Below are 20068 nucleotides of genomic sequence, written 5' to 3' on the forward strand. Positions count from 1 at the left end.
CTGGATGTAAAAACAGCACTTTCCCACATCCCCAGAAGCCTGTGCTATGTAACAGGACTGCCCCACACTGACACCTGCTGCATCCTAGCAAGTATCATCAACTAGCCCAGTGAGGGGAAGGACCTCAGGCTCATGGGCTGAAGGAGAAACTCCAGGGTTCTCTATCTGGCCCTTGGGACTTTTACAAGGCCACACCCCATACTGCTTCTGCTCTGCACCTTCCCTCAGTGTTTGTGCCTGGTTGGGATGTCTCCTTGAACTGTGGTAGCACCTCTTACTTGCTTGGATGCAAGGCTGGATAACTGCACGTGTGACTGTAGAAACCTCTTGAACGTATCCTGCCGAGCATCCAGTGCCCCACCCACACTGGCATGCACCTCCTGGGGAGGTTCCTCTTGAGGAAATGCAGCCCTTGGGCTGAAAATGTTTCCCTGCTAGCTTCTTCCGTGGGGTTTCATTATGTCAGCTCACTATCACTCTTGAGTGTGGCATCAAAAATAAAAAGGGAAGGGAAAAATTGGAGATTGTTCTCCTCCTACATACTTCTTTTTGGACCCTTTATGAGACCTCTCAGTTTTCTCCGTTGATCTCTCCCGTGAATGACTTGAGGGTCTGGAGTCCACCGATTCCCTCGACTTGCCTCGCTTATCTTTCTCCTTATGTTTTTTACGCCGTTCAATGTCAAGGCGCAGGTCAACTGGGTCCTCTTTGTATTTGCTTTCGGTCTGCAAAGAGAAAAACAGGGGAAAGACTTGACACCTGAGCCTTAAGCAATTCCTTCACAACTACAAACCTTTTTACCTTGCTCAGGACTGAAAAATACTGAAGCAAGGGAAGTTATGCTGGTGCTAATACACAGACTGAATGACTTCACAAGATCCACGCAAAAGATTTCAATCTTTCTGCATCCACTTCTCTCTATGCCAAACTTAAGTAATTATTAATCAAATCAAGGGAGGAAAACTGGGTTCCAAAGGAAAAACAACAGGCTCAAGGGGCAATGATCTGTATATGCCAAGCTAAAAACTGGTATTCTCCTCTTCTGACAGATTCTTGTGCTCTGCAGGGAATTGACTGAACAACAGAATTCCTTCCCTGTGCCTGGAAAGGGATCCCCCTCCTCCTCTCACTGCAGGAGACATTGGCTGCAGTTATGGAAAGTGAAGGGGAAATGTGCAGGCCGTCTAAGCTCCAGTATCATAATAGAGCCAATTCTCTACATTCCAGAGAACCAGTGAAGGAGTTATTGGGGGGGCAGGCTTCCTGAGTGTGCTCCCCCCCCTTTAATCACCACTGGCTGTTGAGAGATCCATAATGAGCCTTGAAGGGGCTGCTGCATAGTTTGCTCTCAATCAGCATAACCTCTCAAATTCAGAGTTGTGCACCATAAGCACAAAAACGAGGCATCATGTTTCTCGCACGTACGATGGCAGAAAAAGGATTTGAACATACACCTGCTGCTGAAGACTCAGCAACCAAATGGAGCCAAGCTTGGCCTGGCTTCTAGGGGACAAGAGTTAGAACTTAGGTGTTCTGCATTGCTGTGCTCAGCGCACACTCCCACCCCCTGCAAAACAGAACTCCCTGCTTCTGCCATTCAGCTACAATCCAGTATCCACACACCCTTCCCTGTCTCCATTGCTGAGAAGATCCTGAATTTTTGGGGAACCTGAACCTCGAGAGCAGAATACGTTGTGCAAGATAAATGTATCTATATTACTTATTCTGAGCAATACTTATAAACAGCAATCATTTATTCAGCATCAACAGTGTGCTTGGAGCTGTAGCTGGAAAAGTTAAGATATTCTCGGAGATCACTTTACGGAATGAGATTCCCATGAACAAAACACAAAAAAGACACAGGTATGTCTCATCCCACTATTTCATCATCCATGTCCTTATTTAGGATACTTTAAGTGGCACACTTGGGAAGAAATGGCTAAGAACAGGAGAAAGTGGTGAGAAGATTAAATTCTATGGGCAAAGGAAAATATTCAGTCAACAGCAGTAGGATCAAAGTCATTTCTGAATTGTTACAGGTCTCTCTGATTTTTACTGAAACAGTCAATCAGTGGAGCTTCTGGTAACTTTTAGTCCAGCACAAGACTTTGGAATAACTAGGGCAGGGAAAAGCGGGAGCATCAGTTTCGTCTTAACTCAAAAAGAATGGGTAGCAGCTCTCTATTAAGTACTTTACTTACACAAGCTTCTAACCCACTTTTTGATTAAAATAAAGACGCTGGCATGGTTGAATGTGGGAGCTGTATTTGTTCTTTTGCCTTCCATAAGTGAAGGAGAACTCTCTTTTCAACTCATAAAACAAAGCCGATCTGTCATTGCCAGAATGGAAACTCGTTACACCATCAAATGTCATTAATCAGCAGAACCTAGATCAGTTGTTGTAGCCATTTGTGTAGTTCCATTTCATAAAGAAGCCGTCTAACGAGCTCCTGTCTGTTTGTAAACCTGAAGTATGTGTCTATTCGCACATACAAGCATGTTCACCATCGGATGGTGTGGTAGAGAGAGATCGAACCAGCAGTCTAATATCTTTCAAATGCGACAAGTGTGTTTGGAGAAACTGAGAACACAGGTATGACATGAAAGCAAACCCTTCAACAGCTTTGCTAAAAACCATTACGACAAATGTGTATGAAAGTGAACAGACAATGCTTCAACTCAAGATGGTAATTTTTTCCTTTAAAATTAGGGGCGTATAATTGTTTCGCTGCCTGTAACAGTTTTAAAGACCCCCCCCCCCAAGAGAGTGTTTTTAATTCTGAGCAGCATTTTAAAATAAAACTAGCGGCAGTCAACAGAAAACACATTAGCAGAAAAAATATCTGTGTGCTTGGTTCAGAAATGGATTTGATTTACTTTCCTCTCTTCCTGACATGCACGTCTTTTTGAAAACATGGTTGGAAATATCACGGGTAAGACAAGTGATTTAGTCATACTTACAAGCAGCAAAATATCACAAAAAGTCTTCCATCATCAAGGTCACTTGTTTCCAAAATTCCATATTTTTTTTGTCTCAAGCTCAACCTCAATTGACTTTGGGGTCATTTACCATATTTCTAACCACTTCACAAAGGTTGTTGATACATATTTTTTTAATAAAAATTAACCCTTTGTAGTTCATTTTTAGAATTATGCCCATCCTTGAAAGAAAAACACAAACTTAAGTAGAGAGCAAGTTAAACAAAAATATCACTTTTTTATTATAAAAAACAAGTTCATGCCCGAAGTGCACACATTTTGTTTCACTACAGATCAAAGCAACAGGTCACCTTGTAGCTGGATTCTTTGGAACTTTTGATTTCCTCTTGTGAGAATCCATGTTTCCTAAAGGAACTGGGAGAAATGTCTATCCTCCTAAAAAAGAAAAAAAGGGGGGAAGCATGATTAAGAAAAGGTCAAGGAAACCCCTCTTCCCTTTTGCCATTCAGGGAATGTATAAATTAGGCCTTAGTTCTATTGTGTAAGGAACGGCACATGACAGATGTAAAACTTCAGGGCTGAATTGACTCGTGGATAGAACATTCAATCTCCTATTCCATCACGAGACTCCCTAGTGGCCTTGGGCAAGTTGATGCTGGTAAGCCTCAGCTACAACAGTGACTTGTTCAAAGATAAATGCAGGACCTTAAGGCACCTTAAAGAGTTCTGGATACAAGAGTTGTTTATCTCTTTCTTGCTCTGAAAGCCATACTTATTCGTGCTGACTCTGATAGCAACAGTGGTGGCTGGTGTCCATTGGGACTAGGAGGGCAGAAGGCAGGGAGACAAACAGTAGGTAGAGCCAGAGCCAATGACAGGGAGAGACAATTTATTCCAACTTTGTCCTCATCCACCTCCCTACTGTGTTCTGCAAGGGGCAACACAGAGACTTAGGAGGATACCGCTGACAGGCAGGGCAACCCCCTGGACTAGCTGTAAGTAAGAAGGCAGGCAGGTTGGAGCTGGCTGAGAGCAGACTGAGGTTGGTTAGCCAGTGCTCCATTCACTCTAATGAATGAGCCTCCAATGGATAAAAGGTTCAGAATTCAGTCTCCTCTCTTAGCTTCCTTTTTAAAAAGGAAGCTTCTAGCCCTCAGAAACTATGGCTGAATTGTGTGGGCATCACCTGCTGAAGGCCAGAAAAATGGCTGCTTAAGAGTTTCAGTCATAAGGACTGGGTCTCTAGCATCCTTGCCTCACCACGAGGAGCAAATTATTGATTTCCGTACTTTATTCTTGTTTGGATTCAATATGCTTGGATCTAAGTCCTTTTCTCTCTCCTGGATAGGCACCCAAGACAGTGGCAGGGCAAGGCAGAGTTTGCCTTGGACGAGAAGCACTTGCTTACGATAAGCAAGCAAATGCCTAGTAGCTAAATGCAAACCTTTATGCTCCTTAATGGCTATGATTCAAAAAGTCTCTTAAATTGGGATTTTAAAAGTACATGTCAAAACTCTACACTTGGCAGATAGTAGCCTGATTTGTCTAGTAGTCTGCCTGCTTTTGTGCTGGTGAGTTATGCCAAAGCCTATTCATTTGAGGACTCTTTGTGGCAAGGGTGCACATTTTCTCACTCAACCATGCCTTTATTACATGCAAAGGTGCACTCACCTGTGGATTTCGGGGCTTTTGTTCTTAGCAGATTCTTGCTCCGCTCGTTTTAGGTATTTTGTAAAGCGCTCATTCAATGTTTGTCCCGAAGACCCAAAATGATGTTCTGTTGATATGCAGTGAGGAAATATCACATCATTAACACTGCATCTAAACTTTAGGACAATATAAAAGTGGCTTCTGCAGGAGAGTCTGCAGGAAGCAAACAACATAAAGGTGAAGGGCAAGAGAAAAGAGGGAAGGAGACGAATTCATCTCCCTGCAGGTTAAGCAGTGCAGACTTTTTTTAAAAATTGCTTTTGCTCATATAAGAATAATTAAAACACCAGAGAAGTCTCAAGTGTAAGATCCAATACAAGGCTGACATCATAGGAAGATCAGCAAAGCAGTATAAGCTTGATCAGATTGTTAACATACATACTTTCCTTTATCTTTTTATACAGGAAAACCTACAGTGACAGTCTTACTGCAACCATAGTGTCAACTGATCCTGATTTCCAGATCTGAAGATTGGCTGGAGAGGGACCATATTCGTGATAGTCCAACTTGTGCAAGTAATAATGTTTTGCCAAATATCATGAAAGGAGTCAGATTCTTTTCTCTTTTCTTTTTCTTTTCTCTTCCACATGTGGATTAGATGGGTTATTTTCTCTGCTATTGCAATCTTCCACAATTTTTTATACCATAGTCCAATGTTCAAAGTTGAGACACAGTCTTTTTATTGTCATCTTCCCTGGCTGGGTATCCATCTAATTTTTTTCAGAGGGAGGGGAAGTATCAGGTGGGCTAGGAGTCTACGGAATATCAAAATGGTACCTTAGTACTTTATCCCCATCTCAAATATCCATCCTGCTTGGGAGAAGAGATGGACACTAAATGAATAGGAATGCGCACACCACATGCTACCCTTCTTGCTGAGAAACTCCATACTGTTAATTAAACTCAACTTCTCCAATAGAGAACTTGTCAGGGAAGAATGTCTATTTTTTCCACATACACCGATACCGTTGGTGCCATTTGACGTTTCCGATCACATATATTCAAGCACAGCTGAAACATTGTACGCAGAAACCCAAAGAAAGAATTTGGGCATTCAGTTGTGAACTCTTACTTTAAAACTTTTCTTTCTCTTATGAGTAAAGCTGTAGATAAAACATTTACCATGCCCCTATCGGTAGTGTAACCAGGGGAGAGAGAAAATGAAGGGGGCTGCCAATTAGCCACTTAGCCCACATAAACCAGAACAGTTCAGAAGGACCAAAATGAAAAGAAAAAAGAGGTGAAATGGAGACAAGAATTTTTAAAATAGATTTCTCACTCTTTCCAACTGGAAACCTTCCCAACTGCAGGATGAAGCACTAATCAAGAATGAATAAGCTTCATCAGGGGGCGGGAGAAGGGGAGAGAGAGCTCCAGCGAAACAAGTAGGATTGCACAGTGTCTTCTCCTTCCTTCTATGGATCTACAGCAAGAGGACAGCTCCAGGAGTAACTGTGTTTTCCTTAAGCAACACTTTGGCAAAAGTTTTATATTTTTAGAATTTGTTCCGTGATCTGCATTTCATTGTTTGTTCAGTATTTTATTGGCAGTTGTAACCCACTCTGGGATCATTCTGTACAATAACGATTGGGATGGAAATGTTTTAAAGCAATAAATAAACTAGCATCAGTCTCAAAAGCAACTCACCTTTCACATGGTGAACAATGGTCACAATATGTTGAGCAAAGAGCTCCGAGGGACTCCGCTGAGACTGGGCGGACTGGATGTGATGGAAAATGGAGCGAAACTCCTGCTCCTTTTTGTTGCTGTGCACCAGATCACGACACAGTTTGCGCTCCTGTGCCAAAATCCCGCTTGGGCTGGTGGGGAAACACACAAAGGTTTTGTTTGTCTGGCATAGTGAACAAAACAAGAAGGTACAGTGGAACCTTGGTTGTCAAACGCCGACAACCCAGAAGTGAATGCTTCAGTTTTTGAATGCGCCTTGGAAGTCGAACGGCTTCTGGAGCGCGCTTTCCCTTTTTTTCAATGGATTTTGCCGACTGCCCATTGTGCCTCAGTTGTCGAACGTTTCAGATGTTGAATGGTCTTCCAGAAGAGATTACATTCAACAACTGAGGTTCCACTGTACCGTGGCACAGGCACGGTGCTAGGGCTTTTTGCGCCCTAGGCTAAATCACCTTCTGGCGCCTCCCCCCGGCACATACGTCATGATGCGTGCACAATGCCGCTGACGCCGCTGCGTCCCCTCCATAGGCGGGAGGGCGCTGAGCTCTCATTTCGGCTCACGCGCCTCCCGCCTATGGAGGGGACACTGTGAGCTCTTCAGCGGCCACGGCAGCGAGCAAGCGTCGGCAGCAACAGCGCCCATAGCTGAAGGCTTCAGCTACGGGCGCTGCCGCCGCCACCGCTCGCTCGTTGCTCCCGGCGCTGGCTGCAGCGCGGGCAGGCAGGCTCGACAGTGCCCCCTCCATTTCGGCACCCTAGGCCAAGGCCTAGTTTGCCTAAATGGAGGCGCCGGCCCTGTCGTGGCAGCTGAACAACTAAGAAAGAGGGTGGTGGCCCAAGGATCTCTTGAGGTGAAGCAGATTCTGTACACCTTGGCCTGGATGGACGGAGTTCAGTCCACAAAAGCTCATATCAGCAAAATAATTGTTTAGTCTCTACAATGCCACAAGACACTTGCCTTTGTATAAAAGTCAAGTAAATCAATAGGAGCAGCCAACAGTATGAGGAATAAAATATACCACTGTCTCGCTATGCAAGTTTATTAGTTGTGTTCCACTTCAATGATTGTCAAGTACCTTTTTCTCTTTTGCAGTGCACCAACTCTCAGGATTATTGGGGGGGGGGACAAGACTGTGTGAATTCATTTGTGGGGAGGCCGGTGAACAGACAGTTGGCTTGGGAGCAACATGTTCAATTCAAAGACTTGTCACTGAAAGCACTTCACGATCAATTTAGGAGCAATGTTTTGATCAAGAGATGCACTGAAAACACTAGACATAACTTAGGCCAGGGGTCAGCAACCTTTTTCAGCCGTGGGCTGGTCCACCGTCCCTCAGACCATGTGGTGGGCCGGACTATATTTTTTGGGGGGAAATGAACGAATTCCTATGCCCCACAAATAACCCAGAGATGCATTTTAAATAAAAGCACACATTCTACTCATGTAAAAACACTAGGCAGGCCATACAAATAACCCAGAGATGCATTTTAAAGACAAGGACACATTCTACTCTGTAAAAACACACTGATCTCACCACGGACCATCCGTGGGCCGGATTGAGAAGGCGGTTGGGCCGCATCTGGCCCACGGGCCTGAGGTTGCCTACCCCTGACTTAGGCCTATTAATTTCAAATGGGACCACTCTAACTCAGTTGGATACAACTCTCTATTCCAAGGTTTTATTTGCAGGTTCACATATGTTCCTCTGTCCATCCCTGCATTATTTCCCTACAGGCATTGGGACTACCATGGCTATCAGCAGCAGTGATGATGTGCACCATGAAGTTGTGCCCAACCAAGTGTCCTTTCGGATGTTTTTTGCTAATGCTTCAAAAGTGTATTTAAGGCTTGGGAAGGTGGTGGGCTGTTTTCTGCTGTAGATTGGCTGGCTTGCTCCAGGTGACCCTTGGACTTTATTAATTAGGGCAAGGGTTGGTAACATGGTGTCCACACATGCCAGTGTGTTAACCCTATGGTACCCATGAAAGCTCTCAGCAAATATCCTTTGAAAAAAACCACAATACACAAGAGACTGTTTGCTGTTCTTGCTAAAGTTTGTGTTTCACAGGCTCAGCCTCTCCTGCACTGTCTTTAAATATGGCCACATTTCAGTGGCTGTCAGGACTGGACATCCACCCTCCCATCTGCTCAGAACAGAAGGGAGGTGCAGAGTGGCTGGGTACAAATAATAAAAGTAGCAGCAGCAGCAGCAGTTATATGGCTTGTTCTACCTGAAAGCTAGGGTGGTATTCAACTAAGTTTTACTCAAAGCAGGCCAACTGAAATGCATGGACGTAACTTAATGTTCAATGGATCTATTCTTAGTAAAATGCAGCTGAATATCACCCCTTGACTTGCACCCCATTTTTGCGAGCTATTTGTGATCTGGTCTTCTTTTGGGGCCTTTACACAGACATATGCTCTGGTTCTCCCTGCCACTCCACTGCCAAAAAAAATTAGGATAAGGCAATAGCTGCATTTTCATAATGATAAGCTGGTGTTTCTGGCATATTGTGGTTTATCGCGAATAAGCAGTGTGCTGGTACATGCTGCCAGATGCCTCCTGCTTTGCTTCTCTGTTAGCTTGAGGAGAAACAAACCATGAAGCTTTGGCTTCCTGTTACATCTGAACCTTGGATTGTGGTTTGTTGCTCCCTAAGGAGTCATGATTGCTAGCCAACCTTAAGACATGGTTTGTCATTGGCTTACCAACTGTGGCTTGCTAGGGAGGAGCAAACCATGCTCTTTGGATTGGAACTAATGGGAAGCATGCACCAGCATGATGCTCACTCATACTCAGCCATGGCAAGTGAGAAACTCTGGCACATGGACAACATTAGAAACTAGAATCTTTGGGCTCTTTTATCCACCCATATGTTCCAAATAATAAAACCAGTGAGCAGACTAGGCTGCTTGCTTACTCTCTTTTGATAACTGCTGTACACAGTACAGAGCAATATTCCCATTTAAGTTTCCCCATACCCTTTATTCCAACTATGGGGCAGACACACTGAGCCTCTCACCGTGCAAGATCCTCATCAAAAGAATCCATTCGGAGGTTGACTTGGGTCTCACGAGTGATGGAAAAAGACGACTTGCCAGTGGCCAGGCCCTCTCCCCGTGTGCCCAGCTTCTCTCTGCCCTCTGAAGCCTTTCGTGGAGGAGGAGAAGTAGCATTCTTTTCCTGGCTGGCTTTGTAAGTGGTCACTCGGAAATTCTTCTCTGGAACAAAGCCTCTGTGCCCGACTTCTGCTCTCTTGGCAACCTGCCTCTCCTCCTTCTTGGTCTGCTCAGCATAGGACTCCTCCTCCACCTCCTCAGCTTTCCTCTGCTTCTCTTTGGCTCCAGGCAAAAATACTAGGCCTTCCCATTTGCCTGATCGATCTTCCTCCTGGTTTTTACTGGAAGCAGACAACGTCTTGGACAGAAACTTCGGCTCATCATCCTCATCCTCATCAAAATTGGATTCCTTTCGCCCTTTGCCTTTAACCTTCTTCTCGGGCTCATCTGCCTCCTCTTTGCCATAGTGGCTCTCCTTGTGGAACTCTGCTATTTTCTTTTCAAAATCATCTCGGAGCTTATAGCGCTTTGGGGACTGACTTCCACGATACAGCTTTTCTGTGTCAGCTTTGGAGGCATACGGATCTGTTTTTGTTTTACCATCTGCTAATCCCAGGTCAGAGAAAATACCCTTCTCTTTCATTTTTTCTTTTTCCATGTTCGACAGTTTCTGCTCTTTTTCTTTCCCATTCTCAGCTTTTTGCTCTTCCAAATACCTATTTAAAAAAGAAAGTGAGAGAGACAGTCAATTCAGGAACTCTTAAAAGTTCTGATAAAGCAGATCATGGATCTGTGTTACTGATACAAAGCTTTGTTTAGCTTTTTCTAACTCTTAATACTTTAAAATTAGTACATCTATTCACTACAGGTCACAGAACCTTGACACACAAAGCTTAGTAAAACCAATAAAATTGTATTTAAGAACCTACTTGCCATAGCTAGAAGGCCGGAAATACGTAAAAGATCTTACCCAACCTGTGCATTCACTTACAAACCTGTTTGTGGAGAATTAACCCATCAACATTTTCACCTTGGATTGCTGTGCTTTTTAAGTAATACACAGTGGAAATAAAAGCCTCAAAAGCTACTTCAAATTTTTGGAGGTAAGTCTCCTATGGAAGCTATAGACAATTCAAAACACAAATAAAAGCAAAAAGGTTAACGGGGGAAAAATGCTTAATTGGTTGGGAGGAACACGAATACTCAGCAATATTATAAAGATGGTCAATCCCCAACTAAAACTGACAGGATGGTGATTGGCATATATCTAAACTATTTGGGCAATTTTCTATTTTATAATTATAACTGGAGGTGAATTTCAAAACTATACATTGGTTGATGATGTAACAAAATTGAGAATGGAAAAATCATTGTGGAGCATCTGAGAACAATATAATCGCTTCTCAAATGAATGGATGTATAGCTGCTGAGATCAACTAAACAACTAAAAACAATGCTCCTTGTACTGACTAGTGTTTGTGACTCCCTTGGGGCGGGGATGTATTTGTAAAGATTCAAGTAATGTTCCTGCCCAAAGCACATTTACCAACAACTATCTTCGTGCTGCATAAGTTTTACTAGTTACAAAAATTGGCTCCATGACAGCTGTTTTCTGTATCCACTGGAAGCTGAGCCCACCAGCAGATTCTAGGGGATGACAAACATTGTACCTATTCTTCTCATATATTTCCAAAAGTGGGGCCTCTGCTCCTAATTTTTTATACTTTTTTATACTTGTGGTGCCTGGAAATCTGCTTTTGGGGTTTTTTAAGTACTATATTTTACAAGACTTGACACCTACACATCTAATGCTGACTCCTGAAAATCTGAAGCCAGTGCCAAGAAATCTGAGACAATTTTCTCCCCCACTCCTTCTAAAAAGGGTTTAGGAAACACCTGTTCTACATAACAGCAAAACCTATGCACAAATCTCAGTTCTACAAACTGCCTCTCAAACACGCTGGGAGAATTTAAAAACTACTTACTTTCTTTTTTACTGAAAATATATTTATTGATTAATGCTTTTTAAAAATGCTTTTGTGTGTAACTGTGCTGGATTATTTACCATAAACCAGTTTGTGACTCCCTTGGGAAAAATCCAAGGGTTTTACACCTGCTGTACACCGAGAGAAATAAGCGGCAACCATCCTTTTATAATGAGCATATTAGGCAGCTGTGTAATAATACTTAACACAATCTCAGAGCTAGATCTGATTCTGCATCTTAGATAAAAATGAATTTGGCATATAAAGAAGCAACTGTCATTACAAAAGCTACCAAGCTCTATTCCATAGGTACTACTGCAATTTTAAAGAAGCAGTTTCATTTCTGTAAGGAAACAATAACAGAAATGTCATCATGATAATGAGTTCCAACCCCAATAGCATCTATCCTCTGGTCATCCAAAACGAGTCTGCAGTTTTGGCTACCATGGTTAGTAGTCATAAGTTATTTATACAAGTGACCACTAGCACTGTACACTAAGTACAGTAAAAGTAAGACAAATGCCTTGAGGTGTATGTATACTTTCTGGGGAGATACTTCAGCTTCCTACTTGCAGACTAGAAACCAGTTACATGCAAAATGGAAGGGTCAATTCTTTCTTGTATTGGCTGCAACTCTGTGTTCCTTCTGTTCAGAATGCAAGATCTGCCAGGGAGTAAACCCTTCTCAGGGAGGTGACATCTATATTATGAACTATCCTCTTCAGGAATGTCTACCAAGCTACTCAACTGTGCACCTTGAATTTCTTTGATTGCCAAGGTTTTTAACATGACATTACTTTTGCTGGTTTCTTTTTTTTTTGAAACATTAAAAAATATAGATACATGCTGCACTATTTTCACTGAACTGGGGTGAAGAATTATATAAAGTTTTCCAATGTCATATTTTTTCCAGCGAAAATTTCCCATTTTTAGAGATTTGTTGTTTCATAAATGAACTAGTAATTTAATGGGCCAGTATGGAAGCAATGCTAAACCACAGGGGAGCACAACTTGAGGTCTTGAAGAGTCTGTGGAACTACAACTTCCATCAACCCTAACCGCCCATCATGATAGCTGGGGTTGATGGGAGTTGATCATCACATGGAGGGCCACAGGCTGTCCAATCCTTGGTTTAGGTTATTTGTACAATCTACAGACCTGTATACCAATTTCATGTTTGACGTTGAAATATTCCACTTACAATTTTAAACTAATCAAAACTCTCCATTATATCAAACTCCAGGAACTTAGATTGGTTCAAGCAATCCACGATCAAACTGTGCCTTAAGACCTAACCATAGTTAGACTAAGAAGAACTACCAGAGTTTAGTTGTAATCAGGATTTTTTGTTCATTTAAAACCAGAACTGGATACTTCCAATCACCTTCTCTGGCACACCTCAGAGGGGAGTGGGTGGCATACAACAGCTCATGCATGTAACAGTAAACTATAGTTTATTAAGTTGTATAATTTAGCCCAATGAATAAACAGAAGTCAAATTTTGGAATGGACACCTTACTAGTAAAATTCAAAATCATAGTTGTAATTAACTTTTCAGTTAACTATCTCTTGTAAGTGCATATTCTTACACACAGCACTTCAGCATGGTAAAATTAATCTTTAAAAAGGCCCTGGTCATAATTTGTAGGATTTGTAAGGTGCTGTTGAATTGTTGGGCCTTAAAATATTTTAAAGTATTCAATTAATAATAATTGCCAAGTAAAGCTATGCACTAGGTCAAACACAACACTAAAATGCACCGAGTATATTTATTTAATTCCTCCCACAATAAAATACTTCAGTTCAACTACCTTTGGCTACTAAAAGATTTCTTCATATATGTCTGTAGCAAATAAATTAGCATGGCATGGTTTACTTTTTGTTTAGTACATTATAAATCGAATAGCCATCTTAAATCTTCTCTGAAGCTCTAGGAAATTGTACAAAAAACCCACATGACTATTTTTATCTTGTATGCCACCTTGAGTAATTCTCCATTAGAAAATCAGAGGCTGAAAAATAGTGTTATTAATAGTATCTCACATACCACAGCAATTAATACAATACTTAATAAAAACAATACTTTTACCACTATTACCTAAGTCTGCTTTTTATTATTTTCACAACAGATTTTTGGAATTTCTGACTAGCTGAGACTAAACTTTTTACATTACTTATGGCTAGCCTAATTGTGCCAAGCTAACAATCAGCTGAAAGTCAGACAATTAATCAATCAATTAATTAATTTTAGGAATGAAGACAACTTGCCTTTTGGAGAAGGCTATCCCCATTTCCTCCTTCTGAGATGCCCCATAAATGGAACTGATTGTTGTGGGGCTTTTGCACACAGGACTTTTCCTTGTTGGGCTCAGGCCTGCTAAATTATGCTCAAATTGATGTGAGCCTGCCTGGAAGGAGCTGCTGCTCTGCAGAGCCGAGCCCAGCTGTGAAGGGTTGGAAGATGTAGGACTGGGCTTCTGAAGTGGGCTTGGCCTAGGTGAACGGCGCCTCACGACAACTGACTGGAGAGGGCTCTTTAGTGCTGGGCTTCGCTCTTTTGGACTCAGCTCTGTCACAGCAGAGGCCCTTGAGGCTGAACCTGTGCCATAAGCACCCACTTCTTGCCAAGATTTTGATCCCTCTGAGGATTTGGCATCCTGTGCAGTTCCTCCTGAGAAGGGTTGTTCCTTTGTGTCATCCCCTTGGTTGTCTCCAGCACCCTGAGACCCCCGGCCATCCTTGGAAGAAGACTTCTTCTCCTTTAATGACCGACGTTTGGAGGACTCGCCTCTGCTGTGATTAGAGGAGGATCGAGATGATGAAGACCTCCTTGACCTATCAGATGAGGACTTGTCAGAATTTCTTGAATGGCTTCTAGATCTTGGGGATGGCGATCTCCTCTTGGGTGACCGAGAACGTGAGCGTCCCCTACGAGGGCTATAGGCTTGGCGGTAGTTTTGCCAGTTGGACCTGTAATTTCCATAGCCACCTCGGTTATATTGACCCCATGGGTAGAACCCTCGGTTCCTTCCACGGAAATAATAGGGTCTCCGATAACCTCTGTTATGCCCTCGGAAATCCCGGTTCTGGTAGACCCGTTGGTGGTTCCTCTCCCTGTTATGAGATGGAGAATATGATCTCGAACGGGACCTAGAACTGAGAAAAAAGAAAAATGTATTTGGAAATTGCTACACACAGTACTACAGCATTCTGATTGCAATACAAAGGCATTAACCTGTTTTCATAATGATGCATAGGTTTCCCTTTAGCTCATCTCCAGCTTCTATCTCATAATGATAAGTATGCATTCCTTCCTTAAAAACAACCCTCAGTAATGGAGGGCAATGCAGATGACACAAAGCTGCTATTGCTAGGAGGAGCGTTTTCCTACAAGACCACTTCAGACACAGAGGAAGCAGCGTTTTCTCCCTCAGAAGGCCATCCATCCTCAGAGCACCCACCTTCCAGAGCTCAATTAGCAGCATGGGGCAAATGTACCCAATAGGGCAGAGAGAAACCTTTATTTGTAACCTTTCAGCTTTATCTACTATAACCCAGCAAACATTCCACTTCGCGGATGATTTGTTTTTGTTTTTAAAAGGCAACAAAAAGCTCTCTTCCCTCACACAGTGACAGAAAATTAAACAAGAAATGGAGTATCAGACATAATTCTGTCTTCTAATAAGGGAAGTAAATGGCCATCAGGGCACACGACTCAATCAAATAGATCTTTTTTAGGTTCAAGTCTTTTGAGTTTGTGTTTGTGGATTTTTAAAGCAATATTATGTGATTGAGTATATTTTTATATTTAACACATAACATTAAATAGACATATCTAGTATGAGGGGCATGAGGAGGGGCAAGATACAATTGCAGGATTAAGTTCCCTTTGTTTGGGTTATAGTGTGTCAGACTAGGATCAGATAGATCCAGGTTTAAGTCCCCACTCTGGCATGAAATTCAGAGAGCGACGTTGGCTTGGTCACTACTCTTCTCTTGCAGTCTACAGTGTTTCTCATATTATAAGACACGTCTTATATTTATTTTTTCCTCAAAAAACACACACTATGGCTTATTTTCAAGGGATGTCTTATTTTTTTCCTCCTCCTCCTGCCGCGGCCGGCATTGCTGCTGCGCCTATCACTATGTCTTATTTTCGTGGGTATGGCTTATATTCCTTGAATGCTTAAAAATCCTGCTATGGCTTATTTTATGGGTATGTCTTAAAATATGAGAAACAGGGTATTCACTTCATGTAACAACTGATACAAAGCTACTAAAAATCCCACTGGTGCTCACAAATGGGGTGCAGCTGCCTATGAATGCTGGAGTGAGACTTGAAATAGCAGGTGCTTTACAGGAAAAAGAAGGCCCGACTGAAGGATTGGGGGTGGGAAGATGACCGAGCAGGGAACAAAACCTCAACTGAAGCCCAGAAGAACCCAAACCAGAATAGCCCTATTGGATGACTAATCTGAGATTAGGCAAGCATTATGTTACAAGAAGTTGTGCTGGTGAGGAGCTACACAGTCAAGTGAAAACAGGTTTAAAAACAGAAAAGCAACGTCTGCTGTCTAAAACATCATCTGGTACAATTTCTACAAAAAGAGAAGTTGCTGCCTTGTTTCTTCCGTGAATCCAACCTCGTTTACTATCAAGAAAAAACCAGAGCAGCTTACCTTGGATTCTGTCTCATTCGCAAACAGTTTCAGCAACGTTAAGAAGGAATAGACATGCACACAGCCTGGTGCAGACAGTTAAAATGAGCTAATTATGAGGTGTTCTGCAGCCCAAGTAGGAGCCAGTCCCTAGACAGCTACTGCATTTTGTTATCAATTAACTGCTGAGGGACCTGTTGCCTGAGCCTTCCAAAATCCATTTTGCCATTTTAAAAGGCATGGAAAATAAAAAGTTTCCCTTCAAAGATCTGTGGAAGCTGTTCATGAGAAATCATTTGAAAGGACACAGCACATGAAATGCAGCTGAGGTTGTGCAGCTTGGGGGGGGGTGAGAAGAACGTGCAAGTTATTTCTCCCCAAAGCTTGCAGCTGAGTAACTGCATAGGTTCAAGGGCACTACAGAAAATAGAGCTACTGGGGTGGAATGACTCCTACAAAGAACTAAATAGATTATGACTAGAGTTGAGGCAGAGAAGGGGAATTCCCTAGAGAAAGACACAAATGTAATACAAGCCACATTCTCTGCAGTTGAGACACCAAAAGCAACCAGCTGCCCAAGCTGCTTCCCTCTACCACAACAAGATTCTGACCAGCAAGCCTATTATCCCCAAGAAATGAAGCCAGCGTAAGGCAGGAAACCTACCTCAATGAGTTTTCTATACTTTTCCTAGATTTGCATTCCCCAGCCTCTTCCATTTTACTTCTCCAGCCAAGTCATATGCATAATCAAAGTTTCTCAAAAACCTGTCTGCAACCAGGGGCATTTTGCATGCTGGGCTCATTCTCCATTAGCAGAGCTCCCCTCAATGAAGCCGGACATTCCCAGCCTACTGGTAAGCCCTTCCTAATGCTTTTACCCTCTGTTAGGAGATCGTGGCTTCTCTCCTCTTTCTGGCATTGTCCTTTTCTCCACCCCCTGTTGCATTTTACTGTTCCCTTTCTGTATCTTTCTCAGAAACCACACGCACTAATTAATAACAGCCGCTTATGCTTCTGTCCCAACATTTACAGAAAATCTGCAAGCCTTTTACCGTTATTTTAAAAAGGTAACAAAATAAATGACTGATATAAACAAACTAGAGACTCAAATTCTTCTGAAAAGTAAGACAACACCCCAAGTGGGGTTTGGTTCCGCAGGATGTGCCAATAAACAGATCCCAGAAATTATTCAGAATGCTGTTCTTCTTGTTAACAGTCCAGATTTATAACCAACTGGAAAAGCACAGAATTATTACCCTTTCCCAACTTTCACTAGCAAAAATCTTCATCCATCTTTCTTTGCAATTTTGCTCTCTACTGCATCATTCTTAGACATATATCCTGAGCAGTGAGTTAAGATCAGTAACTTTTCATTAGAGACAAAGTTCTTGCAATATTAAGACTTTTAAAAGTAACAATGAATTTATGAGCCTGAAAATGACAACCCTCTACAAACAAACAAACCCCAGCCACCAAGAGTTTTGCTGCAGAATTGCTTGTTCTGTATTATTTCTAACAAGGTAAAGAGACTGAAAAATATCATTATTTGCTATTAGCTAACCAAAGCTAGGCAATTACAAATATAATCACAAGGACATTAAAAGAGAGACAATAGAAATCCAAATGTAAAATCTTAGGCGCAGAGTTCACTATGATTGTTCAAGTACAGAGAAAGATACACCCTCTACAATTTTAGGCATTCCTCAAAGTTAGAATAATTCCAGAAGCAACCCAGTTGCTCAGAACATTTGACAATAGCCAATTTCAAAAACAACAACTCAAAAGGGCGTAGGACAACCAAAACACAGAGAAAACTGGGTTAAAAAAACTACCCATTTCATGGCCAAGCAAGAGCTACCAGTATTTGGATGGTAAGGTTATAAAAATAGAACTGGTTAGCAGACAAAGGAAGTAACTTAAGATGGTAGAATAAATTGGAATCTAGCAAAAGCTTTCCACAGGAGAATTCCCATTTGTGCAGGGCTCCCTTCAGATACAAAAAAGAACACAACACCATTAGAAGCAACCAGTGGCACTTACCTAAGCCTGCGTTTTCTTGATCGAGAAACAGACCGGGATCGGGACCGAGATTTTGAGAAAGAGCGGGACCGGGATCGAGAACCAGATCTTGAATGAGAGGAACGGGACCCCGATTTTGATTTATTTGTTTTTGACATTTTTTCTCACTCCTTTCACTTAATTCTGTCAACATAGAGGGGAAAAGAAAAACAGCAACAAATGAATCATTTTCCAGCTTCTCTCCTTGGCTGTTTGAAGATGTCCAAGAATAGCAAAATTATATTTGCAAAGCAAAGAACACTTATCCAACAGCCTTTGCAAGTTAGCTCTAAAAAGAACACCAGACTAGTTTAGTTTAGACACTCTTTTATTCCATAACAATTCCAATCCTGCTTTTGCTTTAAGTCTACTAATCACAAAGCCTATACATGTCCAGCTTCCTGCAAATATTCCTTTATGTGGTGAGAATGGAGTCCTAACATTCACCAACTGACATAGCTGCCTCTCTCCCGCACTTAAGACAAAAGAACACTTACATACTATCTCTCAGGGATGAGGTGCCGACTCTTTGAAAAGCCCTGCTGCCGGTAAACCAAGTTATACACTTGTTACAATCAAGCAGCCACTAGGGACTCTTGTTGCAGCCAAAATAAATCAGGAGCCCTTCCAAAGATTTCAAGGGTTCAAATGTTGGTGATGGAAAATAGGTTTCTCTATAGCACTCAACACCTTTGAATAATTAATTAATAATTTTAACAGGAAGAGATGTAGCAAAATTATCTCAAACAGATATCCCACAATTTTAGAAATAAGAAGGGGCAAATCAACCATCAGGCATGATGCAGTTGTAACTAAGCAGAGAATGATTAGGTGGTTTCTCAATGACAATTTTGTGTGTGTCCAGTTTTACACCCAGGGAAAAACCCAGCACGTGACAGAAAAACACACAATTTTAAAGAGAAAACATCAAATACCAATACAAATGAGAAGCAACTTTATTCAATGCCACCCAAAATATCATAATTCAAAATAGAAAAAAGCAATATTTTATCTTTTAAATTTTAACTTTTAAATTATCTTTTAAATTAAAGTACTACAAACATAAAACACTTGCAGAAACCCTATAAAAAGCAACTTACTACGAATCTGTTTATTTCTGCAAACGTTTTCCATAAATCATATTTGGAACTTTTGTTTTCAAAATTGGAAACTTTAACATAATCGACAAAACAGCTCTTGGTATAAGACTTGTTTCACCCTCAACCCAGCACAGTTCTAATTCAGGGTAGCAATAAAAAGAGTGAGTGCTCCCTTACATACCCAAGCCATTTTTGAAATGTAACGGGTAAAGTGGCATACCTCAAGTAATCCTGAGTGAGGACCTGAAATCCTCCCTCTACTTCTGCCAGGACTGTTCAGTAGACCTAACTCTATAAGCTAACACCTGGCCTGGCCCATCACTTTCACTGTACAAAGAGCAAATTGAAGCTCAAGTTCTATTCAGCAAAGAATGTTTTGACTTCATTCATCAGTCACCCCTTAACTGAGAATACTTTTGCTTCTTAGAAACTAGGGACAAATTCAGATGTTGTTTCTGCCACACACTCTCCTATACATATTCCAGGCAATTAAATAGAGTGAAGCAACAACACAATTGAGTTCCAGACAGTGTGGTCTCAAGGGTTAACACTTCACCCTCCTCCCACCCCAGCCCAAGTGCTCCTATTTCAGAGTCAGCTGTGTTCTGAGCATTCAAGCCCTAGATTAGATTTTAAAGATTTCAGCCTCTGCTGACATGTACCCAACAGGATATAAATGTGGGGAGAGATAAAAAAAAGAGATGACAATCAGAACAGGCTGCAAAGAGCACATATTTCAGTGGTATGCGCATATATATGCGTGCCACTAAAATATGTGCTCTTTGGAGCCTGTTCATTTATTCTCTCATTCATACACACACACACACACACACACACACACACACAGAGAGAGAGAGAGAGAGAGAG

At 41.8% G+C, this 20068-nt stretch overlaps 1 protein-coding gene across 4 annotated transcripts in view; it reads right to left on the reverse strand.

Annotated features, from left to right (window-relative positions):
- THRAP3 (thyroid hormone receptor associated protein 3) overlaps positions 1–20068 on the reverse strand; it is a 38144-nt gene that overhangs the window by 3966 nt on the left and 14110 nt on the right. For all 4 annotated transcript variants that reach the window (XM_035118058.2, XM_035118055.2, XM_060275843.1 and 1 more), the window contains 7 exons: positions 18084–18245; positions 13654–14541; positions 9364–10116; positions 6298–6470; positions 4612–4717; positions 3291–3375; positions 544–725 (listed from right to left, as the gene is read on the reverse strand). In XM_035118058.2, the coding sequence (XP_034973949.2) occupies positions 544–725; positions 3291–3375; positions 4612–4717; positions 6298–6470; positions 9364–10116; positions 13654–14541; positions 18084–18220 (2324 nt within the window). In that variant the 5' untranslated portion in view covers positions 18221–18245. The remainder of the gene's footprint in view (positions 1–543; positions 726–3290; positions 3376–4611; positions 4718–6297; positions 6471–9363; positions 10117–13653; positions 14542–18083; positions 18246–20068) is intronic.

Source organism: Zootoca vivipara, chromosome 6 (assembly GCF_963506605.1).
Source record: "Zootoca vivipara chromosome 6, rZooViv1.1, whole genome shotgun sequence".
NCBI lineage: Eukaryota > Metazoa > Chordata > Lepidosauria > Squamata > Lacertidae > Zootoca > Zootoca vivipara.